General features: G+C 39.0%; 1 protein-coding gene across 4 annotated transcripts; it reads left to right on the top strand.

Annotated features, from left to right (window-relative positions):
• Positions 1-90: 90 nt before the first annotated feature.
• On the top strand, positions 91-27942 carry LOC122765276 (receptor-type tyrosine-protein phosphatase-like N). 4 transcript variants are annotated; one of them, XM_044019443.1, is made up of 23 exons: positions 91-344; positions 9262-9312; positions 12814-12924; positions 13503-13608; positions 13695-13857; positions 14509-14977; positions 15115-15255; positions 15898-15932; positions 16163-16353; positions 17716-17802; positions 18249-18328; positions 19100-19164; positions 20943-21152; positions 21707-22015; positions 23003-23150; positions 23429-23499; positions 23647-23724; positions 23954-24073; positions 24158-24324; positions 25439-25492; positions 25680-25744; positions 26016-26089; positions 26710-27942. In XM_044019443.1, the coding sequence occupies exons 1-23, from the start codon at positions 266-268 to the stop codon at positions 26779-26781; spliced, it is 2946 nt and encodes a 981-aa protein (XP_043875378.1). In that variant the 5' UTR covers positions 91-265; the 3' UTR covers positions 26782-27942. The 4 variants fall into 4 exon arrangements, with proteins under 4 accessions (XP_043875378.1, XP_043875379.1, XP_043875377.1 ...); XM_044019444.1 differs by having other exon boundaries at positions 14506-14977; positions 21722-22015; XM_044019442.1 differs by having other exon boundaries at positions 14506-14977.

Below are 27942 nucleotides of genomic sequence, written 5' to 3'. Positions count from 1 at the left end.
TGGCGCCTCCTGTCGTCAGTGTTTCCAATGAGAGCTTCTTCTTTTTTTCACTCCCTCTCCTCTCTTACGCACACGCACTCTCCCCCCCTCTCTATCTCTCTGTCCATCAGCTCTGAGCAGCATCAGCATCATCAGCAGAAGCTTCTCCTCAGAGATGGAGAGCTGGTGAAAGTGTAGCCGGCTGCTCTCGCTCCCCCACCACCTCCTCTTCCTCCTCCACCACCAGCACCACCTCCGGCTCGCTCCGGTGGATGTTGGATGTACCATGAGGTCTCCGCGGCTGTGGGCGGCTCTGTGCCTCCTCCTCACCGCCTCCTGTCGGCTGTGCGCGGCCGCACGACACGGTAAGAGTCCGCGGATCCCACGGATCCAATATTCTCCTTTACTCCGTGCGTCTGGGGCGGAGAGGCTGCGCGTAAATCAACAGTTCAGACTTTTATTTATGGCACCGTTTATATAACGTGTGTCAAATGTGTTGTAAATCAACATCTTTCCCGTCACATTTGACTTGTATTGATGAGCAGTTTGATGCAGAAACATTGTTAGTTCTTGTGTTCCACTCTGAAAAGTGTTTACTGTCATATACTGCTGCTGCTGCTGCTGTGACAGCCCTGTAAAAAGGATGATCACTTTAAAATGTTTTGCAGCCAATTACCCACAGATCAATAAGATCTGGTAACCTGCCAGTGCCAGACCCCATCCTTCATTTTTTTCCTCTTTTTTTTTTGTTTTTGCATTTCCTGCTCAGTTCAGCATTATCTGCCTCTGGTCTGTTTACACCAGCGTTAAATCAAATGCATCACTGATGCAGATATAGTCCAGAGAGTGGGGTCGGCTCGGATGTGTGTGGCCGCCTGAATGAATCACTGTCCAGTCTGCAACAACAACAACAACAAACACGCACACGAGCAAACAGCAGGAGAGAGGAGAGGAGAGATGTGTGGCTGGTTTTGTTTGTTTCTGAGTTTCTCAAACTGTGTCTGCATGGAATCAATAACCAATATTCATAATATCTGTGCCCCTCACCTGCATTAATTACTGTTTATGAGTAATATGAGGCTCATCATCAGTGGCTGGAACATCATATATGACAGTGAAACTGATGATAATTGTACAACGTGTAACTTCACGTCATCAAAGTGCCATTTTAAAAATGAAAAGTCTACACTAAAGGCCACTCAGTGTCTCACAGTGTTACGGCACTCCTTTATCTCCTTTATTCTGCACACAGTTAACAACTGTATGAAAAGAATTCTTCAATCTTTATCCATGTTATTTTCTCTGAAATTGCAGTTTGATTCACGACATGAGTTCATTTCATTCAATAATTTCTACGTCGTTATTCTCATTTTCATTTGAATAACATATTGTGTGATATTTGCAGGAACAACAACGTTTTCTTCAGAATATGATGTCTATAGGTCTGAACAATATTTAATCTAAAATGGTCATTTTGGCTTGAAGAAATATTGTGATTTTTATCACAATGTGGTCAATTGTTCAGCCCTATTTTAACACTATAACACAAACATATCCTGAAACACAACCTCCTTCTCATATTATTATATAATGATGATTATCAGGGAGATACACTGTTTTAAATTGCTTTATAGGTCCAGTTTGTAATTGTTTATTGTCAATTGTAACTTCACTCCTAACTTTTAGCAGTGCACTTTAATTAAATCCGGATAAATAAACAGAGATATTAAATAGCCAATATAATACAGAGAGTCGTATAAAAAAGGGTGTTTACAATTTAGAAACTAACTGCTTTTGGTTTAAACATCGTAGAGAAATGTTTAGGGGCGGGTCAAAATATATCGATTTGGTGATATATCATTGTCCTTCCTCGTGCAACACGATAATCGATACAAATATCTATATTTAATTAATGAACTAAAGCGCTCTAAAGTAAAAAGTCCCTGCCATTAAACTTGCCGGGCGTCACTACTTCATGTCTCCTCACGGTGACGCTGCTGAAATGAATGAGGGGAAACTTTTAAGGCGGGATAATGGTGGAGAAAGCTATACGTTAAGAGATGCTCCATCCACGTTCAACACGTAGACTTTATGCGCTTTGTGTTGAGAATAAAGAGAGAAATCATGCAAGTTTTAACAGTATTCAGTTAGACAGATATCGTGATGTATCGCTATGTGATTATCACAGAATCGTGGTATTATCAGTGTTCCCACCTGTAGAAACGATTGATGTGTAAACTTCAGATCAAATCTTTCATAAAGCATTCACAACCATAAATACTGTTATATACAAACATTACAGGATAACAGAGGTGCAAGTGAAGTCATGAAGCAGAGCTGTGAGCACTAACTATGCATACTATATGTTTCAAAAGATAATACTATTACTTACATGTACGAGAGCGATCAGTCATATCAGACAATCTTCCTCAAAAGTTCCAATTTATTCAAGTGCTGGCCACTCGTGCTTTTTGCCTGACTGTGGTTTCTTATCTCAATTTAATCTCACTGTGATATTAGAGAACAATATTAAGCCATTAAGTCAGTAATTGGCTTATAAGATTGCAAAACAAGCTGTAAAAGCTTAATAATAATATTGTTAGCGGAGGGTTTTAGCAGCAGCAGGTTTTTGGACTGTTGTACAATCGAATATTGATCTGTGTAATGGAGACCCTGCAGGTTTATTGTTTATGTCACTAAATTGGAGATATATTGGAGATATTTATATAGTGAACTATACACTAAAACAAAGTTATATCGTTTTTAAATGAAACAGAAAGCCTCACAATGCGATTCAAACGCATTAAAAATGAGAAACATTATAGGACATTGTTCGCTCTCAGTCATGACTCATTTTCCTGACCTCTCGCCTCCATCTGCTCAGTAATTACAATCGCTTCCTGTTTCCTTGGTGCACCTAACGCGGAGAGGTGTTTCAGCACCACGGACAATGCACAGCTGGAATATTTCAGCACCATGGAGAGCGAACGGCGTCTGCTTATCAATCCCACCTGCTGCACCCAGCGGCGGCTTCTCTGACGCTATCTGACTAAATCAGGGGAAAACACAGCGCGGTTGCATTCCTCACATGTTTTTATCACAGCTGACTCGTGGTATTATTATTTTTGTGCCCCTTAATATATTGTTTAAGGAGATTTCTTCTTGTTTTTAAGGTGTTTTCACATCTTTTTTTCTTGCAGAATCCTGTATTTGGATTCAAAGTGATAGTGTAGTTGATAATAGTTTGTGGTCTTTTATGCAACAGTTTCAGCAGCAGATTATTCTACATTTGGCGAAGGATTAAGAGCAGTGTTTGAGGCCAAATAATCCACAGCAGGTGTGTGTGTTTATGGTAATGAAGGCACTTGTGACGGTGACTCACTGGGATTTTATTAGTTTTTTTTTTTAAACAATAGCACGGAATAATCATAACAACAATAATAATAATGTGCTCAGTATAGGTCACATTTGTTGTTTTTGGCCGATATAATCAAACATGTCCTTTTAAGTGGCAATAGGTTATGACGTCAGCCATTTTGAAGTGTCCAGAATTATGATTTGGCCGCTGCCACGTCACTGGTGTCCAATCATATGTGCAGTACTTTTGACTACTTTCCTCTAAATGGGAACAAAATGTACTAAATTGACACTATATTTTATTGCACAATGCTTTTATTGTAAATTGACTATACATTAGTTAATTAGCAGCAGTAGCTTTGTCAACAAGGTGCTGTATTTTAGAACAATAACGTTAGAAGCTTTCTCATTTTTAATCTTCAGTATAGGTATACTGTATTTAAAGAAAATTACTCTAGTTTTACAGCTTTTATTACTTTTAAAACAAGTTTTCTGATTTTTCAGCTTCTTAAATGTGAATATGTTCTGGTTTCTTTGCTCCATGTAACAAAGAAATTATTTCTTTGACATTTGAGAACATCATCATCTCCATATTTTCAACATTTTACAAACAAATACTTGATTAATCGAGAAATTGCTCGACAGATTAATCGTTTTTGAAAATAACCGATTAGTTGCAGTGAGGCCTGATTGATTTCATATCATTCATACAGTATCTAATTGCGATTATTTTGACTGAATTTGTGATTTGACTCGTGATATATGGTAATTTATACACAATTATTCTCATTTTCATTCATTTAAAATTATTACGGTGTGATATTTGTGCAGATTTGTGCAGAAACAAGGGTGTTTTCTTCATTGTGTACAATATGATATCTATAGGTCAGGATAATAATGGTGATTTTGTTAAAGTTTGATGAATTGTTCAGCCGTAGTTGCAGGTCTGATAAAATTTTAATTTTGCAGTTTCATTGAATTTAATTAAAAAAAAGGGCAAAATTAGACTCAAAGTGACTTCCATTGAAACTTATTTTTGCCCCCTAGTGGCTATTCAGTATATTCTCATTTCCTGGTTGGCTTCAGAAGGAACTCAGCCGAGTGGTAGTTGTTGTGATTTTGAGTGTGACTTGGTTTGACATTAAAAGTCAAAGGTTAACAGAGCTGGAGGTTTGTCACAACCTTTCTGCCTCTGCTGCCACTCCAGTGCCAGTGACACAACGCATGCTTCATGCATTCCCACCTTAAATATCCTCACAGTAGACAGCAGAGCTGAGGAGGAGCTCGCTCTCACAGCAGCAGCAGCAGCAGCAGCCGTGGCCACAAATGCCAGAAGCACCATTATGAAAATGACTCTGAATTCAATCTGGCAGGCAGTTGATGGACGATAAAAGCAAAGCAACAGAGACCCTGATGATAATGGTGGCAGGCTGATGTTTCACTTCTCTGAGTTGGTCATGAGTCAGCTTGATTTTTTTCTTTCTTTTTTTCTTTCAGCAAATCTTCCCCACATATTTAAAAAAATAAAAGAAATACTGACATGCCTATGGTGGAAAACAGTTACCGCTCTAATGGCTTCATTAAAATTCAGTTTTTCATGACTGCCAAATCCGTTCCCCCGTTTCCTTCTGCTGCTCGGATATAATTTAATCATGATGTTAACTTTGCGCAGAACAAAGTACCACGCTAGTTCCTTAAGTCACTGTTGACAGTTTCAATATTCCCTCCATCGCTGAATCATGAGTCGCCTCTGCAGAACTAAAAAAAAAAAAAAACATTAGTCATGCTTTAATTTCATATTTCCACATGAATGCCTAATGCAGTTTCTGGGCAGTAGAGTTGTTTATAACTGCATTCATTCTATATTTATACGTTTGATTTCTTCCACTGACACTACATTTTATGTGTAGACTTTTATTCTGGAGGAACAGGATTCTGTATTTAACAAAAATGAATCAAAACCCCGGTCTTTAGTCAGTAAATTGAGTAAATCTGATCGTGTCATTACCTAAACTAACTGTCATCGTAGTGTTGTTAACTATACGTCGTTAACTATAAAACTATACGTTTTAAATGCTTCACAGCACCAGTTAAAAATGATGAGTCATTGCATCCCACTCAGGAGATCATGGTTTTTTTTTTTGATTAAAGATAGATGAGTTAATAAAAGAGGAGGAGCTTGAATTATGAGTCATAGTTTTTTTTTTTATTTGATTGTTTGCTGCTTGAAGTTGGACTTATGTAAAAGTAAGTAGCATTAAAGGTCCGGCATATCACATTTAAGAGGTTTTATTGGCAGGTATTCAATATGATAAGTGTGTTTAATGGCGGTTTTCCACAATACAGTTCTAGCTCTACTTTGGTATCAGTCACGTTGTTTTCCATGACTTCATAGTTCCTACGTGAAACTGCTGTGACGTTGTTTTATACGCGACACAAACACACAAACTAGTGACTTGTAAAGCAGTTGTTTTCGGTGCAACCGAATAATTAGAATCAGTCGATTAAAAAGATTTGACCACAGAATCGTTCAGCACGTCCTGCATGAGCGGAGCACAGGCGCTGACACAGTAACTGAACTAAAATACGACTGAACGTGGTCATGATTCGGCTCAGCCTGGTTTCAGCAGTACTGTCGCTAAATGCACCAGACTCCTCTGTTAAATATTGACATTTTAGACATTTCCTTTGCTAAATGTTGGAGGTTAACGCATGTTTTCTGGACTTTGTAGTCTTTTTAACTGATCTATAGTTTGGCACTGTTCAGTTTGATTCTTGTGTCGGACGTCACGCTCATGACTTGAAACCTCGATGTAAAGGCAAAAACAAATAAATAGATTCGAGTCATTTTGTAGCTGTAGAATAAGGTCCTTATTCTTCAGCTTGTACTGAAATGGATAGTTTGGATTTTTTGAACATTAAGTTGTCCACAAACATGCATTCATATGCTGTGTTAACAAGATTGAACAATAAAACCAAAACAGTTTGGCACGACTACTACTATGCCGGGAAGTCACAGTGTTTCATCTGTTTTAGTCAGACAGAGTGAGGGAAATCAAACAAACTGATGATGAACCGTGGAGAGGAAAATCCATCACGTTATCTTTATTAACACAAACAAATCTAAACTATCCCTTTAAATCAAGGGCCTTGCTTTAGAGAGGCAGCCATCTTGTGCAGCTTGAGCAGACAAACTAGCCAGCGCTTGTGTTTGAAACAAAACAACATCCTTTCTGGTGTGGTACGTGGAAAGTAACGATATTTGAGATGTTATCTCTCGTTGGCACTTTGTCACATTGCAAAACAAGATGGAGCTGAATGTGACTGTGGTGGGTAAAGAGCCAGATGGTGACACTCCTCAGTAGCTACTCTCTCTAATTAGTTTTACCTGGAGAATTAAGTTTGTGTGTCTGTGTCTGTGTCTGTGTCTGTGTTTGTGTGTGTGTGTGAGACGCAGAGAGAGAAGCAGGAGGAGATTCCCCCTGAGAAACGTAAAGACCTGCCGCTGCCTGAGGCGACTCACTAACTGAGTGGAGTCATTTGGTTTTCGGCCAAACCAAAGCAATAAGCCGATTTATCAAAGCAGAGCGTAAACAAACAAACTGTGGAAGGAGAAGTGTGGAAAATTATAAGTATTTCATTAAACTATTTCCCCGTCTGAGGCCAATGTCTTAATTCTATGAGCGTTTGCGTTGGATCACATCACTCTTAATTATTTCCTCATACGACTGCAGCGAGCCGAGAGGAGGTTCATTTATTCATTCGTCTCAGACTCAATTGCGCACAAGTTCTCTTTCAGGCAAGGCGACGGAGTGAGGAGTGAGGAGTGACAGGGTGACAGTGACGGACAGGCCCACGCGTGACGAGGTTAACGCCACTGGAATCTGAAAAGTGGAAGAGAGGGAGAGAGAAGAGGGCAGAAAGGGACGCTGAGATAAGGTTGAGGTAGAGAGAGAGAAGGAGGGAGGGAGGGATGTGTGGGTGGAGGAGAGAGGCAGAGTGAGTGAGGACAGAGCAGAGATTAGTCATCATGTGGACTTTGGATTGAGGGGGCAACAGACAGACAGACAGACAGACAGAAAGACAGGTGAATGGATGGATGGAGATTTTCTCTGTTCTATGTAAAGCTGTGTCTCAGCTTTCCGGTTTAATGGAGATTCCCCCTCTGATAGCTGTCGTCACGCAGTCGATATCCTGCCTGAGTCTTTATAGATTTCATCATCGGTCACGTCTGAGCCTCAGGCTCGAGTGGAGAAGGCTCCTTTTACCTGACGTTTGTTGCTTCAGGGAAAACAAAACAAAAAAAAAACCCTCACCTCCACGTCACAGGAAGCTGCTTAAATATTAATGTCAAGGACTGTGACATCAATAAGGAGGACCAAACTAAAATAGCTGCACATCTTGGAATGACTTTCACTAATTTGTGTCTCTAAACTAAAGATAATTCGTTATTAGTCCCACAACGGGGACATTTGTCACGTTGCAGTAGCACGCGACATTAAAAAATAAAGGTAAACATGCTTTTATTATATTTTTATATATTAAAAACTAAGCTGTAGGCTTTTTTGAGTAAAATGTGTTATTTAGGAATGAAAATGAACATTACTTTGTTCATTAATGTTTTAATACATATATTATTCACATGTCTGTAAAGCTACTGTTAAAAATCACCTTAAATTGACTTCATTTATGTAAAATAGCACTAAATAATCATCACTTAACACTGTTAAGCATTGCTTAAGCATACTTCACCTTCACTAATGTTCTTTGTGACCCTTATTGTTAAGTGTAAAACATACATCCCTTAACTATGACTTCATACACATATTGGAGTAAAGAATAAGCATAACTGAAATATAATGAAGCATTTATTAACCTTTATTACCCTTGTTCATGCTCCTTAATGTAAAGAGGGAAACCTGTGCAGCTCAAAACAAGCATTAATAAACATTAACAGTGGATAAAACGTGGTAAATTGTACTCATGTAAAGCTTATTTCGCTACTTTTTAGTGAAAACATCAATTATTAGTTAGTGAATGCTTATTACAGCATTAAATTAATTAAATGCATTTTTTATATAATTTCCTGTAACATAATGACATAATTGTTCACTGTAGAGTTTTGGAAAGGACAATTAAGGGAGGTAACTTTCACTTTTGTCCAAATAAGTGCTTTGTCACTTTTATGCTTTCATGCTGGAATCTAAACATGGGAGAGGATTGAGTGGAGTGTGTGTGCGTGTGCAGACTGTGTTGTAAAGTATATACAGTACGTATCCAAAGTTATCACAGGATACATGAATAATATAGAAGGTGGACTAAATCCTTAATGAAACCTCAATGCAAACAAGAGAATGCAGCGAGCAGCTTCGCGTCTGCTGCTGTTTACGGCCTCACAACACAGGGAAAAGGTCAACTATCACACACACGCACACAAACCCACACACAAACACCTTCTCTATTCAGAGACACTTAGTAACACGAGTGTGATATCTAGCATGGCCGCGTGTTCCAGCTGGGGTTTCCCCAACTCATTTCTGCCTCTACTGCCATAGTCAGTCCTGTAATAAACTTACATCACAGTCCTTTTCATATAATGTGAGCTTTCATGATATGAGACGACGATGTTTTACTCTAAAAAACCCGACATAAATAAGAAAATAAATATAAAAGCTTTGACGCAGTGGATTCCCTTGTCGATATCTCATGATCAATCCTGGTTCACACTGTAAATATCAAGCTCATGATGTCACATGCATATTTTTCTATTCTCTATGTCAATATCTTCCTATATTGTACATTCATAGGTGTAAAAATGCATGTTTATTATCTGTAACCCTTTACTTTTACTGCCTTTTGCTGCTGTGACACTGTCAATAAAAAAATGATCTTGAACTTGAACTCTTGTTCTCCCCGTGTGTTTAGGTTGCTTGTTCGAGAAGAAGCTCTGTCCCAGAGAACAGCTGTGCAACGATGGTAAGTCTCTGATTTAACAAAGACACATATTTTTTTATTGCCCTCATGACTTATGCTTCATATTATTATAGTTATTTTCGGATCCTGGAGGATCTGGTCTCATTGGACACATTTAAAGTGCTTTTAAATGTCTTGGAGGCAGGAATAACTGGTTGTAAATAACATTTTATTATGATATTTTATTGTTTTTTTTACATTGCTGTATGCTTGAAGAGTTGCATATGTGCCCTACCGCTGCCTGTCTTGGCCAGGACACTTCAAAAAGAGATTATTAATTAGTTTTATTCCTGGGTAAATAAAGGTGAATGTTTTTTTTTTTTTTTACTTCAAAATGGCTTCTGTAACCCTGACGTAAGTCGTTGACGTCAGCATGAGTTTGTGCCGCATTTGCTCCCTAAGATTCACTGAAGCGACGTCAAACAGATTATAATTATCATGCCAACGTCTGAATGTAACTCTTGTGTGAGTGCCCGTGATTGCTTAAACACAGAGGGTCTGATGCAGCCTCAGTTATCCACGCAGTCAAATAATCCTCGCCGGTGAAAGGCGGCTGTTTAACTCGTATGTAATTATTGATTCTAATTATCCTCTCACTGATTTTATTCGATATGATTCCAGGAGGCATCTGCAGTTTTCTGTATTAATGCACACGACCGCATATGCTTCTGAGGTCCGTCTGCATCCTCGAGCCGCCGGAAAATCAACAATCAATGATACGTGGCGTAAAATTGATTATTATGCCAACACTGCATCGACGCAGAACCACCCAAGTCTACTTCCACACCCCTAATCTCCACAGATGCCTGTCTATGACATGTATGAGATATAAACAGTAGGTAAATGTAAATGAAAGATTAAAAAGCTCATATACGAGTAAAATAAATGCAAATCCACAGTGTATTTTCTTCAAACCCTCGTGTTTAAGTCTGAAACATCTGTAATCTGTATAAAAACAGTGGTGTTTCAAACGGATTGCATGAAAAACAACACAATTTTGTGCCCTTTAACATCTATAATATAACATATTTGCATCATAATACAGTTTTATTACATACGGCATTAAAATGGCAGCTTCCAATAAAAAAAATATTTAAACATCTGTGTTAGGAGAATAAATATAATTGTGTTGGTGTACAATGGAGATAAATGTACAATAAATTGCATAGACTGTCAATTTTATATTCTGAATGATTAGTAAACCCGTATATGAGTAAAATAAACCCAAGTCTTCAGTTCTTTTAGATTAAATCCTCATGTTTTTAGTCTGGAAAATCTTTGTGAAAATAGTGGTAGATTTGAGTAGAATATAGTGTTTTAGTCCCACAGATTGTCCTATAACATTACACCTTTGCGTAATATTAATACACTTTGATTACAGACTGAATTAAAAAAAGGCAAACAATTTATTGCATGCTTCAATTAAAAATAACCTTAAACATCTTTAAATCTCAGTGGACCTCAGAGTTTTAATTTTAATAGGAAACATGAAGAGCTTATGCACTGTTATTTGGGCGAACTGACTCTTTCAGGACATATTCATCATGTAATCCATACACTACTCTGTTCTCACGCCTTCCTCAGCTAAATGACAATCCTCTCATCCTGCGGGAGGACTGATGTGCACATTTTCTTTGCCCAGAAGAAATCTCAAATTCATCGTAGCCTGAATGCAGTGTGATGGGAATTGTAAATCGGCCAATGGGCGAGCAATCCCATCAGGCTACACGAGGCAGCCGCACGCATCATGACACTCTGACGTGTCTCTCTGTCCATCAAACAGTGAGGAGCTGGTTAACCGTCACGCCTCAGGCTGCTTAACAGGGCCTACCCATAATCCCTCTGGGTTCCCGGCTTCCTTCCCTTCTCTCGATGCCCGTTCAAACCTGATGAGGATGTTACTGCAGGAGACGGCGAACACCTGTGTGTGTGTGTGTGTGTGTGTGTGTGACGTTGTTGCATGTGCGGAAAACACTTATGAGCAATCCACAGCAGCCGGGGCTCCTTGCAGTGTGGGTTTGATGATGATGATGATGCTGCTGCAGGAGAGGAGAATGTGAAGAAGAACGAGCGAGTGAAAGAAGGTTTATGAGAGTGTAACAGGTTGTAATCCACACTGCCTTACATGAACATTCACATTTATAGCCTGAAGAATGAGTCACCTCATATTTGAGTCTAATAAATGGGAGTTAATAGCAGTTTTAATACAAATTCTCATAGTTTATCTGAAATCTGTGTGAAAATGGGGGAATATTTAAGTAGAATACGTGATTTAATACATGAATTGCTTTAAAAACAACTCCTATAATTACAGACCGCAGTAAAAACCAAATTATTCTGTGCAGGTTTCAGTTTGTGTCTTTAAACATCTCTAATACTTACATAGAGGAACGTAAATATTGTTTAGATTAGTAAACTCATATATGAGTGGAATATTTGACAGATAGATGGCTTTATTTGTGCAGGCGTCAAACAAAAATAACATTTTAAATATCTTTTAATACTTGCATATAGAAAATAAAACATCTCAAATATTTCTCAATAGTATTAAAACAGGAGAAATGCCCTCCTGCTCTAAGATTAAAATCTAGTTTGGGAGCTAATCTGTGGAAGAAAAAATGATTAATTTACAGATTGCAGTATCATTTAACATCTGTAATATCTCATATGTTGCGGCCACACTTCAGAGTGTGTTTGATCTGAGTCATTTGTGTGTGTGTGTGTGTGTGTGTCTGCAAAGCAGTAATAAAATGGTAGAAACAAAAGAGGTGTGTGAGAAAAAGAAGAGAAAAGAGAAGAAAAAAAAGTGCGAGAGGAGAGTGAGAGTGGAACATAAACAAGGTCTCCCTCCGTCAGCCGCTCCCCGGCCAATCGCGCCTCGTCCTTGTCGTCTCTATGACAACAGTGACATCACTTGCCTGACGACTGTGTGTCTCCCTTGTGTGTGTGTGTGTGTGTGTGTGTGTGTGTAAGAGCTGGAGGGAGACAGAGGTGATGACTCACCACGGCCCACACACACACATGTGTATGTTGAGTGTGTGGTTACAGACTTAACATGTATTTATGTGCATACTTTTGGCTGTATATGTATCATTTATGCACTTCTGATATGTGTCGTCGTGTGTGTGTGTGTGTGTGTGTGTGTGTGAATGCAGCTTGTTTACGAGTGTCTGTGAAAACACGATGTCCACGTATGCAGTATATTTTATTTTATCTCCATCTTTTATTTTGCCGGCTGTTTTTTAAAAAATGTAACTCAAACCTTTTTGCAGCTCAAAGGCTGTTAAGTGAAATATAATTTGCCACCATTACTGTGGTGGAGGCAGGAATGTCAGGGACGAGTGTCTCAAACCTCGTCTGTGCAGAAAAGGTTAGATAATTCACTCTTTTCTCCAGGTGTGGAGGAGAAAATCAATGCACATGTTTTAGTTTAACTGAGGTTGAAAAGCAAAGGAGTCGGATTTCATTTTTTTGACCATGTCTTCGTTTCATGTGTCCCAACAGACGGTTTGTTCGGACAGTGCCGGTCTCCTCACCAGGAGCCCGTCCAGTACCAGGTGTCTGTACCTGTCCTGCACAAACTGCAGGAACTCCTCAAAGAGCTGATGGTGCAAGGTGAGTGAGTTAGGTAGTTAATTAGTTACTTACTTATATTACTTAGTTAATTACTGGATGGATGGTAGATAGATAGATAGATAGATAGATGACACATGACATATTTTACCACAATATTCTTTTGGTTTTTCACTTGCTTTAAGGAATAAAATGACTAATTAACATACATTGATCAACCAGTTAGACAGACAGACAGATTCATACAAAGACATAAATTATTTTATTTTCCATTTTAGCGAAATGAAAATAATTTCACTTAAATGTTACACACTGGACCTTTAACATAAGGTGAAAAAAAAAACAAGCCTCAAAAATTATACTGTTTTAAAAACACTTGCTTGAGTGATGTGTTTAAGGAGAATTCCTGCGAAACTCTGATTATAACCATTAACCATCGTCTGGTGCCATATTGATATGATTTATGTGAGCTGAATGAATGAATGAGTCACGATGAGGAGGAGGAGGAGCAGGTAGATGAAGGTTCTGGATTCTGTTCACCACCCTCATGAGATAACATACCCTTAGGGAGGAGGAGTCTGTGATTGAATGACATTTTCTGTCGCCTTCCGGCTGCTCAGGTCTGACGTGGAGGGATGACGTCACGCAGGCGATCATCAGCCGAGAGCTGAGCCACGTTCCCACCGTCAGCTCCTCCTCTAAACTGTATGAAAAAAAGCCCAAATTGTAAGAAATCACACACAATTATGCCACCTTCAGTCCACAGGGCACCTGTACGCCTGAATAAAAACCTGGGTTTCTTCCCCCCCCAGGCCCTCCAGAGTGTCTGGCTCCAGTCAGCAGAGGGTTCAGGACCCCCAGGATCAAGCTGACCCCGAGATGATGCAGCAGTTTGTGGACTACATGATCCTCGACCCTTCCCGGTCCTCTGTGCACATGCAGACGCCCATGATGGACCCGTACACCTACCACCAGGTGGGCGTATCAGCCGTTCAGAGGCTCTGCAGGCACTAAACTGTGCCCTGGGTTTAAATAGGAAGGATTAATCTCTGGACACTGATTGGGGAAAACTGCTCTATTTTTAACCACCTGTGCTGAAATCTGTATGTATTGTATTAGACATTTCGGCTGATGATTTGCCGGCTTGATTAAAGTGTGTCCAAAACCTTTGGACTCATGAGTCACATGGATTCATTACAGTAAAAAGGTCACATGCCACACTTTCCTGGATTATTCAAAGTTCTGCGTAGCGTCACACGTCATATCATGCACTTAAATAATTAAATAGTATACAGAGCCTGTGTTTATTAATTAAGTTTGTCAAGTTCTTAAACTGCCATTTAAATGCACAATGATTGCACTCATCTTGTTTTCCATTTTCCCCCCATTGAATACCTTCTAATTCTGTTTGAGTTACAGATGTGTAAATCAGAGTGTGACTGTTAAATATAAAACAACAAAAGTCCTTATTCAACAATATCATGAGGCCTCAGATTCATCATGACTCACATTCACTCTGAAATAAGTGATGTTATTTCTAAGGAGTGTGTGTTTTTCACCTTGTTGTGGGTTATTCTGCCTCCTAGTGGCCTTAAACAAACGACACGTTGTATGATTTTGCAGCAGCAGTTCGGCTATCAAGACGAGGAGGAACGCTCCCTCAACTCTCTCGACGACAATCCTGCCTTCCTCGCCCCTCGCTCCAGATCTAGGGGAAATCCTCTGGACCAAGACCGTCAGCTTCTCCAGGACCTGCTGTCCCTTTATCTCACCTCCCCTTCCTCCTCTTCGTCCTCCTCCTCCTCTTCCTCCTCCTCTTCATCCTCACCTGTGCAGTCCCTCTCCCGTCAGAGAGGAGCAGTGGCAGCAGCAGCAGCAGCTGCAGCGTCGGGTTTCCCCTCTTCACTGTCCTCCTCATCGTCTTCCTCATCCTCCTCCTCCTCCTTCTTCCCGGAGCTGGACTTTCCCCTGGACTATGGTGAGGACTACATTTCCCAGATGTCCCAGCTCAGCAAGCAGCAGCAGCAGCAACAGCAACAAGAGCAGGCAGAGAAGAAGACACAGAAGGATTACAGTGCCCTGTCAGGACTGGATGGTGAGAATAAAGATTATTTATTGTTAAAGTGAGTGAAAGAAAAGTGGGAAAAAAGTCTCTAAACTTTCAATAAAAGCTATTATCAGTGGATAATATGACCCTTTCCTTCTCCTGGTGACTCTCGCTGTGTTTCATAGAGAAATCTCTGCAGAGACTGGCTCTTCTGCTCGATCACTACGGCCTCGACGTGAAGGATCTGACGCCCGAGCAGAAAGACAACGTGCCGGCCGTTCTGAAGCAGCTGCAGCTCGAGACCTCCTACTCCAAACAAACCAAAGGTCAACAACAAACAAACAAACAAACAAACAAACATCATCTGCTCATAAACTCATCTTTAAAGCTACACACGCCACTGACCTTATTATCCTTGTATGAACCCTGTTTTCTTTTGATATGTGTGTGGATGGATATCATACCCGAAAGTACCTTTAACTGTAGTTACGATCCTCGGCCCTTCAAAAAGACACAATTTAATATCAAAAATATCCAAATAATTCTATATCTTACTATATTTTGTTCTGCAGCGGCCGTGTTTGTCTGTTAACGAGTTCCACACACCTCAACGTAGTCACTTCATAAAATATCAGAAAACCTTAAAAAATGTTGATTGTGTTCGTCAAACCTAGAAATGATGATGTTCTCAAATGTCTTGTTTTGTCCACAAACCAAAATGATTAACTTTTAATGGTTTCTTTGTTATCCAGAGCAAAGAAATGAACACAATACTCACATTTAAGAAGCTTAAACAATCGGAAATCTTGTTTTAATCATGAAAAAAGCTTCAAACCAATTATCAAAATAGTTGTCGATTAATTGTTTAAGCTCTACCTGCATCCTTCCTATACTAAAAAGGTTTAAAGTGCTTGTATTTAGATTATATTCTGTTATTATATAATGTTTTTTTTGTGTTTGCTATTCAGACAAATATGGAAACAACGCTGCCTCAGGAAAGAAGGTGAGAAATTCATCTACAAATATCTTGTTATTTCTTGAAATCATTTTCATGATGTGGAAACTGAATGTTGCTCATGGTAAGTAAATGCACACAGTTAAAGATGAGTTTGCATTAACAACCAGACTATAATATATAACGTAGCATATGTTTCTATTAACGTGTCTTTCATCAGTTAATGTGTCAAACATTTTGAGTCTTTTGCTCTGCGTGTAAAAATCCTTTACATCCAGGTCACGGAGGAATCAGTGGGATACAAGATGGTCGCTCCAGAGGCTCCGCCCTCCACGTTCAACGCCCCCAAAGCGGCCGGACGCCAGAAAGAGACGCCCGCCTCTGTCACCACCAACAAACTGGACAAACCGGGAGAGAAGGAAGCGTCTGCCAAGACGGACGAGTTTGGCTACGTCGTCACTAACCAGAGGTGCAATGCAACAGTTACAGTGACTTCATATGTATGAATGAATGAATGAATGAATGAATGAATGAAGAGTCAGGATATGTATGTTTGTTGGCGTCTGTTGTGAGTTTGTGTGTGGAAATTATGGAAAGAAAGAACAAAAGAAAGAAAGAAAATATCTCTCTCAAATCTCTCATACTCGTTTCTTACGTGTCGTATAGTTGACGACAAATTGAACATATCGCATTTATCATAAAGCTCATTAGGGTTTATCAGCTAACGACACCGTTTTGTAAATATCTCTTCTTCTCTGATCTGAGTTACTTCTTCTTCTTCTTCTGCTGCTAAAGATTATAATGAGGCTTCAGCTCCACTTTTCCAAAAAACTAAAGGTTGTCACAGTGTAAATATTCAGCAAAAATATGTGTGTTTATGTATAAATGTATGTTTTTACCTTTATCGCACAGATATGAAACTCTAAAATTAATTTAGCCAAGAGAGTTAGAAATATTTAAAATAAATTTGTTATTGCTTTTGCTTTTGTCGGGTTTTGTGCAACTGTTTTTGATTTGATTACTTCCTACTGAGATAAGAAGAGAGGGGAACGATAGATGTGAGCCGGGAAAGAGGAGAACAGATGGTACGAACAAGTGATTGAAAGAAAGCACTTTATTTGAAAGAAAGAAAGAGGGAATTTAATATCTTTTTTTAATATCATTTAATATCTATAACCCACATTTTACAAACAAATTAAATTCACTTCTACAAAAGATACAAAAATGATGTAGTCATATAAATAATTTTTTTCTTTTTTATTTAGAAAGTATTGAAACCAAAAGATAGACACTAAACCAGAAAACAACACAACGCCGTACAGTAGCTTTTTCAAGGGGAGCACAACATGAAATGAAACTAAAAGGAAATCTGTGACTTTCAGAGAATGACTTGCGTTAAACTAGTTAGCAGCAGGTGCCCATGACGTAACCGTTGCCTTGCAGCGATGTTAAAGCAACAAGATGCGACTTCTCTTACAATCCATGTAGCAGCTTCTGAGACATGTTGATGCTCTGCTGACTTTTCACACAGCACACAAGTCTCTGCGCGTTTCCACATCCTTCAGTGCCCTCTAGTAATTAAAGACGACGTTCAAATGTGTGTAAAAAGATTAATTATACAACAAAATAAGAAAAAAGGGAACGCAAAAGGAAGTAAAGTAAGAAATGAGGAGGAAAGAGTAAAAATAAAGGAAGGAATTGACAAAGCAAAACATGAAGAAGGGAGTAATGATGTAAACTGAACGGCTGTTCATGTGTGTGCGTGCGTTTGTGTGTTGTTGTTGTCGTCGTTGTCGTTGCATGAATGTGTGTGTGTGTTTTGTCACCGCAGCCCCCTCAGTCTGAACGACGGGGTGCGACTGTTGCGGCTGTTGTCAGAGAGGATGGGCCTCTCCAGCGGCTCCCTCGTCAACATCAGGTAGGACTGAGGACAGCGCCGGGGTCACGACCCCTCACAAAAACAAACCCCGCCTGAGTCTCCGTCCCTGCTCACTTGATGCCTCTGGATCCTCTTTATCTCCACTCATTTGCTGGATCGCTGACTTTTATTTGACGGGATTAAAGTAAATCCTCCCCCAGAGCTGTTTTTGGACCGTGAACACCAAATGGGATGTGAAGTCTGGTGGTGCTCCGGAGCGTTTTCTCTTCTTTTTTTTCCAGCATGTGGAAGTGATTTACTGCTTATATTCTGCTTCTGCCACTTCCTGTTTGACCTGATCCCAAACCCTTCAATGACCCCTGACTTTTGACCCACAAGTGGAATAGTTTTGCCTCTTATTTTCAAAAATATTCTTGTCATGAAGTCAGTTTTGTTGGATTTTAACATTAAACTCAAGCCCTGTTGTGTGTTCTTGCTCTCCGTAGTGTCGTCGGACCTGCCATCACCTACAGGATCAGACCCAACTCCAAGAATCTGACCGCACAAGCAGTGGCAGAGGCAGCAGGTACTGTATGTATGCATTAAAGGCTTTGATGCATATTTGTCTTTTATTCTGTGTTGAAAAGCCCAAACACAGACGACTTTACATCTAAATATCACTAAAATCCTCCTGCTCATACGAAGTGGTGTACAGGGTCACGTCTGTCACAAATTTATTGCACCGTCACTTTGTGACATTTGTGACAAATGTCAACGTAACCCAACATACCGTCTGACAGAAGTACATTGATAACTTTGCCACATTTGGCTCTCCAGACGATGACAATAGACATAATAGACAGTATTGCGTTCACTTCCTTGTTGGCAAGGCGACGTCTTCTTCTTCTTAATTGGAAATCCACAAAAGCTCCTTCCAGTACTCAGTGGCTCAGGGATGTCATGTCTTATCTCAAGGTAGAAAAGATGAAATACTGTCTGAGAGCTGGTTGCAGTACATTTGACACTAAGTTGCAGTTCAACAGTGTTTTGTAATTTTGCTTACTTTTAAAAGAAAAGAGTATGGCCATCTCTTCTATGCAACAATTTAGCCATTTTAAATCACAGTTAAAGTCTTCTCCTTGGCATGGACACTTCTATCTAGATTTTTTACTATTTTACTCTTTTAAACGTTTTATGTTTCAAACCTTGTTGTTTGCCTTTTACTTTGTAAACCCGGAGATGTCGCTATCTTAAAAATCTGTCAAATCTAAAATAACTTGATCAAGCCATTAGTCACTTTCTGGCATGAAAAAACAGCATTTTACTTCAGCTGTTCTCTTTATTTTTACTCGCTTAGTTGCTGAGAAAAACTTCCTGGGGTCGGAGACGGGACTGAAGGTGCTGCAGAGCGGTGTCGGAGAGGTGGGTGCTGCGTTTGTTATGTTTTCATCAGCGTGGGTTTATCTGTTAGTCCGTCTTTCTGTCAGCAACTTCCTGTCTGCAGTTTCCTGACGGAGCAATCTGAATTTTGCATCTACCCACTGAATAAAGGAATTTGTCTCAGTGGGTGCTAAAGCTGGTAAAAAGTAATTATAGGCTTGTATTTAGTAACATGTATTTAGTGAGTAATATTATATTATTATTAAATTAATCCACCAAAAAAAAATTCATAAAACAGTGAAATCAGCTTCTCTAACAGTAAAATACTCAATCAATGATTCATAGATATTAATACTTACTATTTAATTTAAGTACTTTTTATTTAATAATTGAAATATATGTAGCTACATACATATTCATCTTTTTAAATATTTCAATACTTCAATATTTAAATACAATAACGTAACAGTCTGAGAACAGTACAACCAGTAAGATAAAAAATATGATTAAGTTATTTATTTATTTATTTTTATATACTTTATTGCGGGTATTAACATTACAAAGAATATTTATTCTGCCAAATTTTAACATTTTAAACAGTTTTTAACAGAAAAAGAAGTATACTTTAGATCATTTCCCAAAGCATCCCAAGGTGTTCCGCATTTGGCTTTTATTTTGAAAGTCACTCAGGGAAGTGTAGTTGTGCAAAGCTAGTTTTACTTGACACTCGGCGTATGGTCCCTCCATGTGAGTGTAGCAGCAGGACGTTAGGAGAAGTTGCTCTTCACTGTGCACCGGGTGAGTGAAAGTTTTCAATTTTAACTCATTATTATTCAGGAAAATGATAAACAAACATTCACCGTGACATCTTTAATGTGATGTGTCACCATCTCCTAACACCTTGTATTTGTCATTTATAAGATGTCTAATTTATCCATATCATCAAAATAATATACATGCAGTATTATTTTACATTCCATTGTACTGTAATTAAAATTAATGTTATTAATAATGTTATGCTGCAGTGACAAAACTTAGTTTTATGTCTTTTTTCTCTTTTTAATATATTTTAAACACCTGTCATTCATTTGATATTTTAACATTGACTCTTATAAATGTAATTAATGATAATATTAATAGTCTGTTAAATGATCTGAGTGACACTTTAATGTCCTTTTACGTGATATCACTGAACCTCTGCACCTCCTGTCAACACTTTTTACAGATTTAGTGTTTTAATAGAGGGTTTTTAGAATGATAAATTAAAGACAGCAGGAGAAGAGTTACCTCAAAGTTGACGGTTGAGAGGAATAATATCTTAATCAATCTTAGTTAAGGCACCTTCAAAAATCCACTTATTTCCTTCAACCACATGGAGCCTGGTCGTCCATTTTTCTTCTCTCTCTCTCTCCCTTCTCCTCCTCTCTCCCTCACACACACTTGGGGCCCCTTTGTAATAGCAGGTGGGGTACTCATGCCCCATTTCCCAACTCAAACTTTAATGTCAGTCAGATACACACATACACACACATACAGAGAGAGAGAGTGTGTGTGTGTGCGCCTCACATCTCACATTCCTGAGGCCCACAAACTGAAAGGAGGAGGTCTGAAAGGTCAAGAGAGACAATTCATCAGCAGAGGTGGAGAAGAAAAGGGGAATGGAGGGAGAGGACGGAGGAGGGAGAAATGAGCAGGAAGAGGAATAGACTGGAAAAGAGGGGAATGAAACCTTGTGGATAGAGTTAAGAAAGAAGCAGGAAAGAGTTACACTGAGTGTCATATATATATAGTCTAATTTTTAACCTGCTCGTCTGCCACAGAGGAATGATGGGAAAGCGTTGCCCCTGGCGACTCGAGTGCAACCCGGCTCCCGCTGGGTGTTTGCCACGCTGGTGGCCATGGCCTGCATCGGCGGCATGCTGGTGGCCGTCATGACCATCGCCTGCCTCCGTCACCACGCTCACCGCCTGGCTGCCAAGAAACTCGGGCTCGGACCAGAGGGAGGCAGCTTCAGCCACCAGGAGTACCAGGTGAGAGGGAGGAAAATAAATAAAGTGCAGGTGGTGGAGATCATTTTTTTTATTCATTTTACAAATAATAGCTTAAGATTAATATGTCTAATCTAAACTAGGCATGATAAAACTTTTACTTTACATTACAGTACAGTAACTATATGGTAATAGTGTGGTAATATTATGTGTGTATTTCAATGTTAATCTTTAAGTTAAAACTTGTTAATAACACTAAAAAAGGGTGAATTATGATTCCCAAATATTTCCATTTACCTTGATATTACTTTGGAAATTACTTGGTATTACTTTAATATTATCTCCTCATTACACTAGAATTATTGTTATTATCAAGCTATTAAAAAATAATCACAAACATAATATTTCTATGTTGTTATTATACTGTATTATAAAGTTTTACCCTAAATATTAGTAACTTAAAAACATATTTGACTTGAAGTTTGGTGGACATAATATGTCTTTAAATGTGTTCAATTATTATTATCATTTATTATTGATAGAAGGATAATAGAGAGCAGCGTAACATCATGACACATGCATAACTGGCTCACCAGGACCTGTGTCGCCAGCACATGGCCTCCAAAGGCGCCTTCGGACGCATGGAAGCCGCCGCCCTGGGCGCCGTGGGAGGAGCCGGTGGAGGAGTTACCGGTGTTGGGGGATCAGGAGGAGCAGGAGGAGGAGGAGGTGGAGCAGGAGCAGTGGGAGGCCTTGGCGGCGGTGCAGACTCCAGAGTGAGCAGTGTGTCGTCACAGTTCAGCGACGGAGCTCAGCCCAGTCCCAGCTCCCACAGCAGCACGCCGTCATGGTGCGAGGAGCCGGCGCAGGCCAACATGGACATCTCCACGGGTCACATGATCCTGGTCAGTGCCATTCACTGTGTTTGTCATGTGATCAAATATGGGAGTCTGTGTGAGGACTGGGTTCCAGCCTGGTGTCTTAACTGAACTGGAAAACACTGCAAATTCACTTTAAGTTCTTTATTATTTCTTTATACTTAATAGACAGTATCTTCTAAAACAGGGGTCTCAAACTCGCAGCCCACCAGCCACATGAGGCACCACAGTTGATGTTCTGTGGCCCTACATTTACTATAAAGTTATCATAAAAATTGGCCCATATATTTACATGTTATTAAAATTTCATTTGTATCTGTTTTTGTTATTCACAGATTAATATTTTTGTGAACTATATATCAGAACAAATACTTTTATTTTGAAATGGTGTGCATTATCATCCTGAATAATATCAAGATATCATTTTATTTTCAAATCAGTGAACAGTGATTTGAGATTTTTTGAGTGTTTACCCTCCTGACCAGACTAGAAGTTCACTGGCCCAGGGCATTTTGAGTTTGAGCCTCTTGTTCTAAAATGAATCAGCAAATATTATGCTTAACCACATACGTAATCATTTTTAAAATAATTATCCAGGCTCAAAAAGCAAGGTAATTACAATATTACTAATATTAATACATATCATCTGCCTATCACCTTGTTCAGTTGTTCATCAGGTCTTCACTCTTCACTCTTTTCTAGTATTACATAATGTCTTATATTAAAATATAACATTTAAGAACTGAATAATATACTATATTGTACTACAAAATGTACTTGGGAAAGTGAAAAGTGAGCACAGGAATTCTCTGCTTGTTACAGTTTCACCATCACTATTTCTTACACATCGCTTTCAAACACTTTTTAGATCAATTTCTGTATCATTTCCACTGTCATATTAGACAAAAGGGAGGAAAAGTCTATTTGCAGCGTGATGTTGGAACTGTGCGATCACCCTGCTTATTCTATTTTACCACAGTATATTGATAATAATAAAAAACTTTATTTACAAAGGCCTACATGGAGGACCACCTGAGAAACAAGGACCGTCTGATGAAGGAGTGGGAGGCTCTGTGTTCCTATCAGGCCGAGCCCAGCGCCGTCTCTGTGGCACAGAGCGACGCCAACGCCAAGAAGAACCGCTGCCCTGACTCTGTTCCCTGTGAGTCACAGTGACACATTCACATCTTTGTATACAAGTGAAACCGACTTGAATCACATCAGCAGTCAGTTTTCTGATTTGTTATTTAGACTGAAATCTAATGAACAATTGACCGTTTTGAAAGTGGATTTTGAAAATTACAGAGGCTGCAGATTAAATATTTTTGCTTTTGATAAATGATGAAGGAATGGTGGCTGCACCATTACACAGTTGGTATAAACTTTGGGGAGAAATAAAAGAGGAAATGTGGCTGATAATGAAACACTGTTTCCCTTCAGACGACCACTCCAGGGTGAAGCTGAAAGAGATCAACCCTTCACGCTCTGACTACATCAACGCCAGCACCATTGTAAGTTTCCCTGCCATTCAAAATGGTCACCATGGGACATTTAGATTTAAAAACATCTCATGAAAGAATGCGGTCGCTTCAGTGAACCTGGTCGGAGACGGTTTGACCCCGCGTGATCTCTCACCCCCGTCCTCCTCCTCTTTTTAGATCGAGCACGACCCCCGGATGCCGGCGTACATCGCCACCCAGGGCCCGCTGTCGCACACCATCTCAGACTTCTGGCAGGTAGGCAACACAAGTTATACTGTTTTTATTTTACATGTGCAGTTTAAAACCTAATTATATTTGCATACTGTGCAAACTCATCATTTGGCTCCTTCTGGCTTAATAATCCATTTCAAAACATCTTTAATATTCTGAATGTTTTGATTTTGTCATTTTTGGTCTTTCCCACCATATGATGTTTGTTTGTTTTTGAATCTTAACACCGTGTGTGCTTCCTGTTGTTGTGTAGATGGTGTGGGAGAACGGCTGCACTGTGATTGTGATGATGACCGCTCTGGTGGAGGACGGAGAGAAACAGTGTGACCGCTACTGGCCCGATGAAGGCTCCTCCCTCTACCACATTTATGAGGTGCCCTTAGGTTATTTTCAGGACAACGTACGTGACACTGCACGTCTATGTTTGTGTACTTATGTCCGTCCGCGTGTCTCTCAGGTGAACTTGGTGTCCGAGCACATCTGGTGCAACGACTTCCTGGTGAGAAGTTTCTACCTGAAGAACGTGCAGACGCAGGAGACCCGGACACTCACTCAGTTCCACTTCCTCAGCTGGCCAGCACAGGGCATCCCTACCTCCACACGCCCCCTACTGGACTTCCGCAGGTACTGCTTTTACATGTACATTTTCATTTAAACACTCAACAAGGAAGCACAGGTCAGGTTAATGGACTGACCCCAGCTCAAGAAACATGACGAAGCGACAGCATTCCTCTCTCCCATCCTTCCGTCTTTCCTTCTTTGCTCCCCTCACCCTCCTCCATCCTTCCCTCTTCTCTTCCCTGTGCGATGGAGGTCAGCAGGGCCCTTGGTTTTTGATTTGTACATCATATCTGTCTGTGTCATTCTTGTGGTTTGCAGCTAGTAGTCTGGGTCCAGTTGCATAGTCACAAAAATGATCATTGACTGATGTGGCTGCAGCAGGAGGTCCATCGCCGAAAAATCCCCCCTAATTATCTGTCTGTCTGTCTATCTATCTATCTATCTGTCTATCTATCTATCTATCTATCTATTTATCTATCTATCTATCTTATAGATTTGTTTCTATCTTATTATCTACGTATTATCTATATTACTATCATATTAGTCATTTTATTCCTTAAAACAAGTGAAAACAAAGTCTATTGTGGTAAAATGTGCAAAATATGTGACTGTACTGAAATTAAATCTAGCCTATATTTGATTTATATAAGCATCTATGCAAATACACTGTATTACTGGAGATTTTGTGTTCTTTAAATATGGAATTCAACAGTAGGATTCTTATTTACCTGCTAAATACTCAGATTCCACTTTATTAGGCACACCTAGACTGTCTCATGTGACCCAAACCAGCTGTTTTACTATAAAATTCACTATGTTTACATTGTCACTCACATTTATTGACATGATGAAAAAATATCTGAAACACCCCCTTAATATAATGTACAATGTCGACGTTGACCATGACCACATTAAAAGTCAAACTAAACATTAAGACTTTAAGAAAGACAGCTGTTATAGCAGAGGTGATGTAATATATTACATGAAATAATGTTCTAAAATAACAGTTTAAGTCCAAAGAGTTCCAATAATCAAGTGATCTAATATTTGTGATTCCTTTTAGATATTATATTTTTCCCCAGTATGTTTTTGCTTGTTTACTAAAACAAACTATCAAAAGTAAAATATGAGTACACATTCTTTAGTAACCATATTTTACTACTATTTTTCTCCTCAGGAAGGTGAATAAGTGCTACAGAGGACGATCGTGCCCCATCATCGTGCACTGCAGGTAAAATACATATAACTGTAGTACTACATTAATCCACTGGATGGCAGGCATGTGCAGATATTTCAAGGCGTACCATAGCTTTGATTTATTTAATTAATACGTTTATGTTTTGGAGTGATTTTAAATTTTTTTTTATTTCTTTTTTAAAAATTAAATTATGGTCTGTACTGTGATGCTATCTCCATAGTGATGGAACTGGCCGTACAGGGACTTACATTCTGATTGACATGGTTCTGAACCGCATGGCTAAAGGTGAGGTTTATATGCTGCCAAGTCTTTGAAGATCTGAATTCTTAGAAAATGATAGTATATTTATATATATATATATATATATATATATATATATATATATATATATATATATATATATATATATATATATATATATATATATATATATATAAATATATATATTTATATATATATATATATATATATATATATATATATATATATATACATATATAGTTTTTTTTTGTTTGTTTTTTTTAACAAGCGTATTTTGTCATGTGTTCTGCTGCAGGTGTAAAAGAGATCGACATTGCTGCGACGCTGGAGCATGTTCGTGACCAGAGGCCTGGAATGGTTCGCACCAAGGTGAGTGAGGGGGGCGCCGTGCCAATCTCAGCTGACATAGGGCGATAGGCGGGATACACTCTGGAGAGTTCGTCAGTCCATCACAGGGCCATATAGATACAAACAACCATTCACTCTCACATGCACTCAATTTAGAGTGTCCAATTTGCCTAATCCACCAAATCTGCGTGTCTTTGGACTGTGGGAGCAAACCAGAGAACCTGAGAAAACCCACGCACACACGGGGAGGACATACAAACTCGTTTTAACATTTACATTTAAGCATTTAGCAGATGCTTTTATCTAAAGCGACTTCCAAAAGAGGAATAAGCTACATATTGGAAAGAAATTCACAAGATAGGAACAGTGGACTGATAGAGGGTGAGAGTGCAGAGGTGGATCCAAGTGCAGAAGGAGGGAGTAGGGGGTAAGGTAAAGTGCTAAGACAGAAGATGCTCTTGGAAGAGCTGGGTTTTCAAGAGCCAGACGACAATCCTTTCATTAACGGAGTTGAATCTGTACTTATCAATATTACATAAAGTGAATAACATTTACAATCTCTCCACAAATGTTCAACAGCATAAACCAGTGTGGATATTGTTTTATATCATCTTTGCTGCTGTTGTTGTTGTTGTGTCCAGGACCAGTTTGAGTTTGCACTGACTGCTGTCGCAGAGGAAGTCAACGCCATCCTCAAAGCTCTGCCCCAGTGAAACCAGTACGATCCAGAACCGCCACCAGTCTGACTCTCGCGCCCCCCCTCGCCCTTCAGCCTAATGTTTGCTTTCCCCGTCTGTGATGACAACGATCGTTGTCATGATCATTGTCTTTCTGTTTGTCGAGTAATGCCTTGAATTGTAATGTCACACAACGTAAAAGTAAAAAAAGAAAATGTTATTGGACGAGTTTAAATCAAGCAGGCAAATCTCTGATTTTAAATATTTGTGGTGCAGGTGTGATGTGTTCAGGGACGTTCGGAGTGTAATGAATACTTTATATCTGGATGAAAATCACAGCAGGATAAGGAAATGTATTAAAATAAAATAAAATGAAAATTGAGACGCATGTCCCATCACAGTGGAAACGATCAGTAATATTTTCAAATCCCTCTGGAGTCCACATTAATTCTGACTTTGAGATGTTGACATTATATAAAAAGAAGTCTGTTTTCTGTTATAACCAGATAATTAGCATAATTTGTTTACTTTATTAATAAATGTTTTTTATTTATTAATTAATTAATTTATTACATTTACTAGTAAATTTATTCCAGTTTTTACATGGAAGTAAAACAAAGATATTTCTTTTACGATATTAAATGATCTTTCTTGTGTTATAAATATGACGCTCATGGATGAATAGCAAGACGCCGGAGAGTTTTTGAAACATTACTATTGTTCCTCGTTATGCCTTGACAACTTCTCTGACCATGTTTTCCAACACTGAATGCATTGTGCTGTAACATCTTCCTGCATGTAAAAGATGATTTAAACATCAGATTCTGGTCGCTGTCAAATCTCAGTGCCACATACACCTAAATTTCCCTCTTGTACGTGGTTAAAGTTTGCTAAAATTGTCTTGGATTGTTAAAATTTCGACCGAAATACAAGAGGTTTTCCAGGAGCGTGAGTGATGAAGTCGAGAGATGTACGTTCCTCACCTGATGTGACTTACACCTGCAGAAAAACACAAAACTACTGTGTCCTTCTCTTTGTTCATTCCAATCATTTAAAGTGGGTAAATTGTTGTGTACCTCATGCAAGTAAGAAAATGATATAAAAAAAGAAGAAAAGAAATGCTATTCTATGTAAAATAAGCTATTTTGTATCTGTGAGATCTCTAATAAATCTTTTCGTGTTAACCGCTGCAATCAA

This window comes from Solea senegalensis, linkage group LG2, assembly GCF_019176455.1.
Source record: "Solea senegalensis isolate Sse05_10M linkage group LG2, IFAPA_SoseM_1, whole genome shotgun sequence".
Classification (NCBI taxonomy): domain Eukaryota; kingdom Metazoa; phylum Chordata; class Actinopteri; order Pleuronectiformes; family Soleidae; genus Solea; species Solea senegalensis.
The sequence above is the reverse complement of the archived record's forward strand: the minus strand, read 5'-3'. Positions and strand labels throughout refer to the sequence as shown.

Bases quoted from the DNA above. Each gene is read 5' to 3' on its own strand.
- LOC122765276 (XM_044019442.1), top strand. From the start codon at position 266: ATGAGGTCTCCGCGGCTGTGGGCGGCTCTGTGCCTCCTCCTCACCGCC. The intron at 18,329-19,099 runs GTACTGTATGTA...TTACTCGCTTAG, and splicing joins AGCAGTGGCAGAGGCAGCAG to TTGCTGAGAAAAACTTCCTG. The intron at 23,151-23,428 runs GTGAGTCACAGT...GTTTCCCTTCAG, and splicing joins CTGCCCTGACTCTGTTCCCT to ACGACCACTCCAGGGTGAAG.